The 10,133-nt window shown below is 53.9% G+C and overlaps 1 protein-coding gene across 1 annotated transcript; it reads right to left on the minus strand.

The window, feature by feature from the left end:
- Positions 1-181: 181 nt before the first annotated feature.
- On the minus strand, positions 182-5,489 carry NRGN (neurogranin). Its single transcript, XM_037134258.2, has 4 exons — positions 5,338-5,489; positions 1,666-1,892; positions 1,416-1,433; positions 182-1,013 (listed from the first exon to the last, which is right to left on the minus strand). The coding sequence occupies exons 1-2, from the start codon at positions 5,350-5,352 to the stop codon at positions 1,671-1,673; spliced, it is 237 nt and encodes a 78-aa protein (XP_036990153.1). The 5' UTR covers positions 5,353-5,489; the 3' UTR covers positions 182-1,013; positions 1,416-1,433; positions 1,666-1,670.
- Between the last annotated feature and the right edge of the window lie 4,644 nt (positions 5,490-10,133).

Genomic DNA, 10,133 nt, shown 5'->3' on the forward strand with positions numbered 1-10,133 from the left:
TTCACGGAATGGGCTTCAAGTCCCAGATGTGATGCTGTAGGCGGGAAGTTTGGTTGGCTCCAAAGAGTAGGCTTTAACCGAGGTCCCTCGCCCCTTCCTTCCTCCCATCTCCAATTTTTGGTTTGGTCAAAGGAGACTTGTGCAAGTTTTGAGTACTGGCCCTGTGCACTCACGCACCCTCCCCTCTGGCACCCTTGGAATACTTGGACATTCCTGTTTATTGTTCACATTCCAACCCAGCACCGTCACATGCACACACACAGAGATAACCTTCTGGCCGCAGCCCCAGGAGCCCGTTGGGGGCGGAGCCAGCAGGGCAGGGGCGGGGCCCCAACAGATTCCTCCCACCGAGCCACCCCGGTGCTCGGCGCCCATAAAAGCAAAAGAGAGCTGGCGAGAGGGTGGCTGTCGGGGTGCGCAGGGTGAGGGGAGGACTGATTTACAGGCAGGCTTGGGGCAGGGTGTGAAAGAGGGACTTCCCTTCCCGTCAGAGCAAGGGGTATCCAACACCATAAAAACTCTCTTCCCCTCCAGCCTCGCCCCAGATCCAAAGTGGTGGAGCTGGGTGGGTGACGGGAAGAACCGCTTGGAGACGAAAATCGTTCCCTTTAGCTGCGCACTGAACAAAAAAACTTTTTAAAAGTTGGTGTCCTGGGACAACGCAGAGGGCAGGGCGCCCTCTACGGTGCGCCTAGGGGAGCGCATGGAGGCTGCGGAGGCAAAGCTGCATGCTGCTGCGGGGAGACGGGGGCGAGAAGCAAAGACACCTGGGGAGTGCCAGGTCGGGCTGGGGTGGGGAATCGGGAAGGGCGAACAGGACCGTTCTAGAATGGAGAACCAAATGGAAGAGCACAGATTGAGCGACTTCTCGACGGAGCCTGCCTGGGGCAGAGTCTCTGGGGACAGAGGGAGGCTCCTGAAGCGGGCAGAGTGGTGGGAAGGAGCGGGTCACAAACACTGCAGGGAAGTCTCGTCACTGCGAAGGGGACACGGCATCCATCTCTCTTCAGGAACTGCGGACAGAGAAGGTCTGAGCACCTGCCCTCTCTGGCACTTCCCTCCCCTCCCCCCACCCTTCCTAGACACGGACACCAGGGCAGGAGCCCAGGTGGCCCCGGGCACTCTGGACCCCACCCCCACCCCGAGCCTCTGAGCTGAACTGAGCCGTGGCCCGTAGGTCTGTGTGTTTGTGTGACCCAGGGCGCTATAGCCCCCGGTCATGCTCATGTGGCCAAATGGGGTGACTGCATCTGTGTCGGTCCAGGTGTGTCCCCTTCGTGGCGGCCTCGGGCGTCCTGCTGTATCAGAAACCTTGCAGTCGCAGGGTGCGTTTTCCCCGGAAAGGGTGAGGACTGGGTCCTTTCCTCCCTCCCACTCAGGGTACCCAACCCGCCACCTCGAGGTCATATCATTACCTTAAAAAATGCTCAGTTCTTCAGTCCGTTGGGAGAGGGACGGCAGGGAGGGTGGAGAGAGAAGGAGGTGAGCTCTCAGATCCGCGGTGCCCTAAGCTGTCCCCCCACTTCCTGTCTCGGATTTCCAGTCCCCCTCCCTTACCTTCCCAACCCCCCTCTCCTCCCCCAGCCCACCTTCTGCCTTCCGCGCTCTTTTAGAGGAGGAGCGGGCACTCTAGGCCACTCTAGGGCTGGGAAAGGACCCGCTCACCTGGCTTAGTCTCCGCTGGGGCCGCTGCCCGAGCTTCCTCGGGTGCCCCCAGCTCCGCCAGGCCCTCCATGGCCTGGGCCCTTCCGGCCGCTCTCTCTGCTCTTGATCTTCTTCCGAGCCATGTGGCCCCTGAAACTCGCCTGGATTTTGGCTGCGGCAGCGTTGGCACCGGGATCGTCCAGGGGGATGTCTAGAATGTCCTCATCCGGCTTGGAGCAGGCGCTCTCCTGGGGGCGGGGCAGGGGGGTACTTGTGCGGTGAGAGAGGGTTGGGTAGGGATAGAGCCTTGGGGCTTGACAAAGGCAGGAGTGGGAAGTGCAGAGAAAGTGGGGGAGATGGGCTAAAGCCAGGTGTTGCCACGGTTGTGTGTGTGTGTGTCCCTCCTGGGCAGTGGCAGGGGAAAAGGAAGGTTCAGGTTCAGAGGACACAGTTGTGATCCCCACTCAGGAAAGAGAAGTACACGGTGGAATGGGATCCAAGACAGCCAGATAGCCCTGAGTGAGCCAAGGGCCCAGTGCCATCAGTAGAGTTGGGGGAGCCGTGGAGGGCGGGCGCTGGAAGAGCAAAGTGAACTAGGCAGGCACTCCTGGAGGTGGCTGCCTCTCCCCCGTGCTCCGAGGCGCCTACAGCTCCAAAGGCCCCTTCTGACATCAGGATAATAATGTCTACCTCTGTGGGTTGTGGGGAAGAATAAAGAACACAATGCGCATCATGTTTCTGGCCCAATTAATGGGCCAGAAAATATAGTTGTTCAATACATGGCAGGTACTCTTTTAAATAATGAGTTGATTTGAAATAGCGGTTTCTGCAGGCCAAACGCAGTCATTTAAAAAAATTTTTTTATATGCTCCAACCAAAAAATAATCAGACCCACCCCCATGGCCCAAGTTTCTGTCTCTCCCACCGTCTGCCCCAGCTGGGGTAAGAAAGGGTCTGGGAACTGACTGGCAGGCCTGACTTCAGAGGCAAGGCTCTGGCACCCAGGGGGCCTCACCCCTGAGCCCACGTGTTTTCACAGCATTAATGCGGGCTGGGGTGTGGATGGTTACTATGCAGTCAGAAGGGCGTTTCTCTTTTGGTCTGACCCTTTGGCTTCTAGGAATATGGGTTCATTTGGGGGGCCTGAGGATTCCCACAGCTTTCCCTGCGTTTTGCTCCCTGGGTGTGAGATGGTCCAGGTCATTCAGCTCTCTTCATTTCCCCATCCAGTTTACAGAAGTGGGATGGGTATCAGAGTGGCTTCAGTGATCACCGCCAGGTTCTGCCGCAGGAGCACAAATTTAAACCCCCAGAGGTCTAAGCACACGTTTACACATGCCTTCCCCCGTCATGTTTCCAAAGGCTGTCTTGATTTCCTATATTTCAAAGTTCTTCAGTGTGTGCCTATAACTGAGTTAAAAGGAGTTATTGAGAGGCCAGCGGGGTCCGAGAGGGCCTGCCACACTTTTTCTCTTTCCCTGGTCTGGTGTTCTCTCCCCGGCATCTTATTCCTCACCAAAGGAAAGCTTTTCAGTTCTTTGATTCTCAGAGCCTGAGCCTTTCTTGAGATATTCTCAGGGAGCTATGAAGCTTCTCCTCAGAAGAGGACAACGACCAAAGAAACAAGTCCCAGCCCACCTCTCCTCAGCTGGCGGTGACGGGGGCCCAGCTGAGGGAAGGGTTTCTCCTCCCAGCAGCTCTAGGACTGTCCCACTGTCCCCACCCATCCCAGCTAGAACAACTGGGATGGTTGTGTATTTGCTTCTTCAGCACTGTTTGGTGGGCAACCTCTCCTTTTCTTTTAGGGGACAGACACACTCTAAACATGTCCAGCAATCACTCAGCCTGGCTTTCTGGGCACTCAAGAGCATGATCAGGGCAGACTGAGGCCTCCAGGTAGGGACCCAAAAGTCTACCCTAATTACTCCCTCAGGGACCACCTGAGACAAATTATATTCCCTCCCTGGCCATTGTGGCCTCTTGGATTCTTTGCTCTCTCACCTCTTTCCACTCACCATGCCACCTGCTTGCCTGCTTTCCCTCCCCCATAATTCTTATCACCACAACAATATTGCCTACCCTCCCCCTCTCATTAGCAGAACCTTCCATCCATGTATTTTCTCTACTTTATAAAATACTGCTAGGGGTAAGGCGCTCTTCTTCAGGGGAACCCAAAAGCCTCCATTAAGAGCCCCTTCCTCCTTCCACAACCAAAAATTGCTTCCCAGAGAAGAACAAGCAGAGGAAAAGACTGGAATGAGGTAACGCTATCAAGGCTTTTCCAGGGAGTGGGACTGTGGATGATTGACATGTTTCTTTTTTAGGCTTATCTTTAGTTTTTACATTTTCTATGATGAGCCTATTACCTTCATAATGAGGAAAAATAGTAAATATTGAAAGGGGAGGTAAAGCATTTGAATCAGACAAGAAAGCTATGTCTAAATCCTGCCTCCGCACTTAGAAGCTGTGCCTCCTCAAACAAATCATTTAATCTGTCTGCACCTCAGTTTGCACATCTGTAAAATGGCGAAAATAGTATCTGTCTCACAGGGGGATGGTGATGATTAAACACAAAGAGTTAGGTCCATGGTAGCGCTCACAAACTGACAACTGTTATTGATATCACTCTGAGCTAAAACCGTCAAAGCAACCACAATGTCTTGGTCCCTAAGTTCTTTCTGCCTCTTGGTACCCAGTAATAAGGAAGTCTCCTCTCCTACAATCTGAGCTATTCTTTCCTCCCAAACCTCACTTTCTTGTTTTCTTTTTTAAGGGTGGGGAAGCAGCAATGTCATACCCTCCAGTATCATCAGCTGGGCCGACTGAATGGCTGAGAATGCAAGGTCTTTGCAGCGGTCTTTCTCCACATGTAGGGGCTACAAATCAATCATTACAACGTTGTAAAAAAATGAATTTTATGTATGTATGAGCACTGTACTCCTCCAGCGAGCCAGACGCTTTCATACCAGAGACTTCTTAACAGCAGCCTAGTTTGATGTCAGGCACTTGCGCATCCAGGTCTCCGTGGGCGCTGACAAATTACAGACACTTCCTTCCCTCGCCAGCAGGGCTCTCTTGCGGTCACCCAGTCCGCTCTGGGGCTAGAAGGCGTTGGGGGCCGGGCCAAACCCTCCCCAGAATCACTCCGACTAGACTCTTTGCTGTCTATCATCACTACTAAGCTAACCAATATAAACAGACCATCCTACCCTGCGACAAACAGGGCTCCATGGTCGCGCTGACCGATGGCGGCTGGCCGCGGCAGCGGGATGGGGAATGGGGCAGGGGCTGAAAGCCAGGTAAAAGGAGTCAGAAGGGAGTCGCTGTATGATGATCACTAGGTGATGGTTTCCAGTGTCTCTCTAGGGGTAAGTTTCTCCTTTCCTCTAACCTGCAGCTTCCCTGTTGCAGAGCCCTGCCTAGTTCCCAGTCCAACCCAGACCTCCCGGAGGAGGGGCGCCCAGACGCCCCCGCAAATGGGGAGCTTTTTCCCAGGGCTTCCAAGTCAGGTCGGGTGCCTTCCACCACCCACCACCCACCACCCACCACCACCACCACCACGTCTCAGCAGGCACACTTATTGCTCCTAGGTCTTTGCACCCACTTCCCTCTCTCCCTCACCCTCCAAGGGGTTCCGAAGAGCCCTCGCCCCAGTCCAAGCAAGGTGCCTGTGCCCCAGGCCCTCTAACTTACGGTGCAGCAGTCCATACTGGTGTTGGGGGTCCTCTGCTGGGCGGAGCTGGTGCAGGGCGGGGGTGGGTCCGTGTGGTGCGGGGTGGAGAGTGGGGGGCCGAGCAGTGCGCTCCGACCTGCTCCAAACCCTTAGCAGTGCTCTCCAGTAGCTCTCCCGCGCTCTGCTCCGCTTGCGAATGTAACCTGAGCCCTGCAGTCTAGAAGCCAATCAGGAGCCTCTTTGGACAGGGTGGGCGGGGAAACGGGGGGATGACCACGCCCCCTTCGGCTCCAGCTCCCTCCCAACCCTTCCTCCCACACATTTCCATCCACCCCTCCCACACAGGCATCCTTCCAAACCCAACCCCTTGTTGCTGAGGCGGCAGACTGCCAGGCAGATGGAGGCCCTGACATCCCGGGCACAAACACACTCACATCTGGGCACAATACCTTCCCACTCATGTATAGAAAACCACACACCCTTCGCCACCTCCCCCCCACTTCCACAACCTAGCCAGAGTCCCAAATAGGGCTCCCTCCACCCTCGGTCCTCAAAGAAAAGCCCCAGAGACACCCGATTAAAAACTCTCATCAACACTCCACTCAGAATAAAGAACGCTGTCGGTACACAATCGGGTGGTGGGCACATAAAACACAAATGCTCGCAAGCCCACGTGTCCGTATATGATTCTCCCAGGCTCACTCAACAAGCACTTCAGCATGCAGCCACTACAGACACAACCTGCAAATAGTATAACTGCACAGATCTCGCTCGTACAGAGTGTGCAGATAAATGCAGATCGTGTGTGAGCCCACATGGGCAATCACCCTGACGGAGGTGTCTGCCTGACACGTCCATTACCTATCCTTCCATCCATCTATGCCCTTCTCCAAACAAAGTCTGATGTGCACAACACTCATTGTGTACATATTCATATATGGATATTGACTTGGGAAAAACACCCTTTCCTCCCACTTTCTTTACCAGAGCTTCCCTAAGCTCTGGATCCACTGCTTTGGAGTAAGAGGAACACTGGCCACTCTCCCTCTTGCCTCTGGGGAGACAAACACCTAAACCACAGCACAGGGAAATGCCCAAAGTCATGGCTGTTTGGGTCCACGAGAGTGGAAGGATGTGGGCTTCACAAGAGGTTGGGAAGGGGTGATATGGCAGCCGCGTCTAAAAGGAGCAGCGGCCACTTTTGTGGACACCAGCCACCCCAGCTGGTCAGGGGGCCAGAGCTGGCAGTGTAACCTGCCTGGTATGTGGGTGGGTGGGGTGGGCCGTGTCCAGGAAACCTAGAAAGTCTTTTTCCACTGAGGTCCCATAAGCGGGAAGGAAGAAAGGAGGGTCCCTACTCAGGCTTACTGCCTGACTGGGAGCAAGGAGGGGAACGCACCCTGGGACTCTGGTTGGGGCAGGGGATGCTGAAAGGGCACTGCAGTGAGCCCACAGCCACTGGCCAGCCACAGCAAGGCATTCCGCCTCCTCCCTACCTGACCGTTTGTGCCCTGGGTTTTGCTTGCCAAAGGGAAAATGAGTGGGAGGGCAATTCCAGTGGCCACTCCTGACAGGGACAGAGTTTGCCAGCTTGGGCTCCCAAGCTGGGCTGGCGGCTGGCTGGGATTCCAGGGCTAGGGGTGTAAGGGTGTCTCTTCCAGCATGTTTGGGACCCACCCACCTTATAACTGAAAATCTGTTCCCCAATCTGTCCCTGGCACATCCTCCATCCCCCACCTGCACCATACGAGTCCCAGGAACTAGGCCCTTGCACGTCTGGGCCCTTAAGTTGTGCCAGTTCCTGTTGGACTTCAACTCCAGAACACGGAGGAGAGGGGAAAGGAAGGAGGAAACTGGGGGGCAGAGTGGATATCAGGCCTGGACTCTGTGCTTTTCTCTTCCTAATTTAGAATTCGGGATTTAGTGAGTTTGCAGTAAAGTCTCCCAAGTTGCTAGGCAACATCCCTTGGCAGCCTGCGCTGCCTCTGGGCCCCCTTCCTGCTGGTCAGAGTTGAAGGGTATCTTTACAACGCGCCTCCCCCAAACTCCCACGCAGGCAGCGCAGCCCTCTTCTCTTCCTAAAAGACACCTTTGTGAGGGGTGAGGTGTCTCTCAACACTGGTGGGCCCATGGGAGACCAGGACAGTAACAGTCGGTTTCATCCACAGCACAGCCATTTCAGCAACAGCCCACTTGAGGCACCCACGCAGAACTGTCCACAGAGCCGTGCCCTGGGGGATGGGCAGGCGCTGAGGTGAGGGAAAAGGATAGACAGGAGAGGAGGATAGAGACCATAATGAGAATGCAGACACTCGCAGACTCAAATATCCAGAGGCAGGAACAGCAACACATATGGCCTCATTTAAATGACACATACACACATAGACGCAGAAGCTCAGACACATTTACAGACATGCACTGTGGGCACATTGCCACAAGACATGTACAGAAGTGGACCCCTCCTCCGCCATGAATCAAGGGTACATGCTCCCCCTTTAGGGGATTGGTTCCTTCTCTGGACCAGGTGGCCAGGGTTTGCCAGCAAGATGGCCTGGGTGGAACTCTGAGCCTCTGATTCTCAAATGGCTGAGCTAGGAAATGGGACCCAGAGCAGCACTGAATACCTGGGCCTGGCTGCTGCGAGGAGCAGGCTGCCTCACTCTATGAGGCTCTGGACCATGGCAGAACAGTGCCAGATGACACTCCCCACAGAGTGTCCTAGGGCCTTGGCGTCAAGTTCAGCCTATGGAGCATGACCCATTAACTAGCTGGGCCTGGGCCCGTTGTTCAAAACTCTCAGACTCCACAGCTACTGAAGGAAAAGGACTATGGGCCTGGAAGGCAGGTGAGCTCTGGAAGGGCCAGATCAGAGAGGGAGCCGGGTGAGTGGGTGGGTGGGCTGCATCCCCCTAGGAGCATGGAGGGGGAGAGGCACTGACTAGGAGCCCAGGCCAGCCGAGGAGGAAGTGGTTAGCAAAAGAGAAGATTCAAGATGGATTAGTGGGAAGCTTCTGGGTCCAGTCAGATCCTTCTTGGGACAGATGAAGGGGATTTGGAGAGAGTTGGTCCTCGTAAGCTGAGAGACACAGGCAAGGCACACATTAAGCTACTTGCCAACACTTGTGGCTTCACCTCCTTGGAGTAGGCACGCACTGAACAAAACATCACAGCTCAGGCCTGCAGAGGGACTCCATGATCAGAAGAGGCCCGTGTGTCCAGTGGGGCTGATCTGGGGCTTCTCAGGTCAGAATTTTACCCACTGGAGTGGAAGGGGTGGATGTAGTAGGAAATTCAGTTTTCTGTGCAAATATTTCAGCTTTGCTATAGTAGTATTTTTAGCAACTTGGTTGGCAGAGGAGGAGCCTAGACACACTTTTAAAGGGGCCTCTGCCAGACTGGAGGCCGCCTCCCCCCTCACCCACATATTCTCAGGGAGAGGGGGAGAAACAGAGGGCTCAGTGGGTGGATTCAAAGGTAAAATCAGGCTTGCTGGACATTAGGTGGCTGATAACTCAGCTTCACCAACAGTTCTTATTAATCCTCATCAACAGCATTATCACCAGCCGCGTGATCCAGCAGAGTAAATATTTCTGAACTTCCTTGTGCAGGGTGCAGGGACACGGTATGAAAGCTTAATATAATGTGCTGGGAAGGAACCAACACTTCTGAGTCCTGGGTGTCATGTACTGTGCTAGCCGCTTTGCACAGGTGGGTTCACGTAAGTCTTACGACAGCCCTGTGAACTAGCACTATGTCTCCCATTTTACAGCTGAGGAAGTGAAGGCTTCTGGGGGTTGTCGACTTGCCCAAAGCTACACAGTCATCAAATGGGAAAGTCCAGAGTAAAACTCTGAGCAGAATAATAAAATTATCCTGAATCTGTATGTTGCTTTACAAAGTGCTCCCACATCCATGTTTAATTTTGTGCTCTTGAGAACTACGTGAGGCGGGTATTAGTATTTTTAACCCCTTTGCTGAGGAGGAAGCCAAGCCTAGGAAACCTCTGGTAAGTGACTGGCGACTTGTCCAATGGTAGAACTCCCGTGAGCTGCAGAACTAGGAGTTCTGACTTTAAATCCTGTGTTTTCGCCTCTAAACTGCTGTGTATTATTACTCTCAGCGCTTGCACTGGTCTAAGTGACCTGTTACAGTGGGTGCAAATCAGACATTGTCTCTTTCCTCTTTGATCTTACAGTCTGATGATACGAATACATATGTATGTGCACATATATGTCTGTATAAATATATATCTATGTACATATGTATGAGATAGAGTTATATCTTCTAAAGTAATGATGGACCCAGATGAGTGATGCACACAGTAAATGTTATAGGAGCTGAGGTGTGAGGGAAGTAATTGAGAATTTGGATGATCAAGGAGGTCTTCCTGGAGGAGGATGGCTTGGAGGAAGAACAGAACCCAGAGAGGTGGTGGGGGGCTGGGAATGGTCAGGAGGACATTTCAGGCTGGGGCAGTGTTGCGGCCCAGGCACTACATGGAGTGTCACTCTTAGCTTATGCTCTCCCAGTCCAGAAGGGCCCTGAGCACAGCGATCCAAATTTCCTTCCCCCACTTGTGGGGTTGTACATCTGAAACCCAGTGCCCTGACTTTACCTGCAGTGACATATTGGAGCCCGCAGGGCCTGTGGGTATACAGCACAAGGGTGCTCACGCTTGCTCCACAGCCCCACGGGTCCCTGGAGCTCTAACACACGCCTACCTCTTCTCCTACCGGTGTTCAGGTCTGCCTCCTTCACCCACACCCTCTTTTTCTCTGTGTCTCAGTGTCTCAGAGTAGTTCAAAGTCCTGGATCT

Source organism: Artibeus jamaicensis, unplaced genomic scaffold (assembly GCF_021234435.1).
Source record: "Artibeus jamaicensis isolate MK-2021 breed Jamaican fruit bat unplaced genomic scaffold, CSHL_Jam_final scaffold_660, whole genome shotgun sequence".
In the NCBI taxonomy this organism is placed as follows: Eukaryota; Metazoa; Chordata; class Mammalia; order Chiroptera; family Phyllostomidae; genus Artibeus; species Artibeus jamaicensis.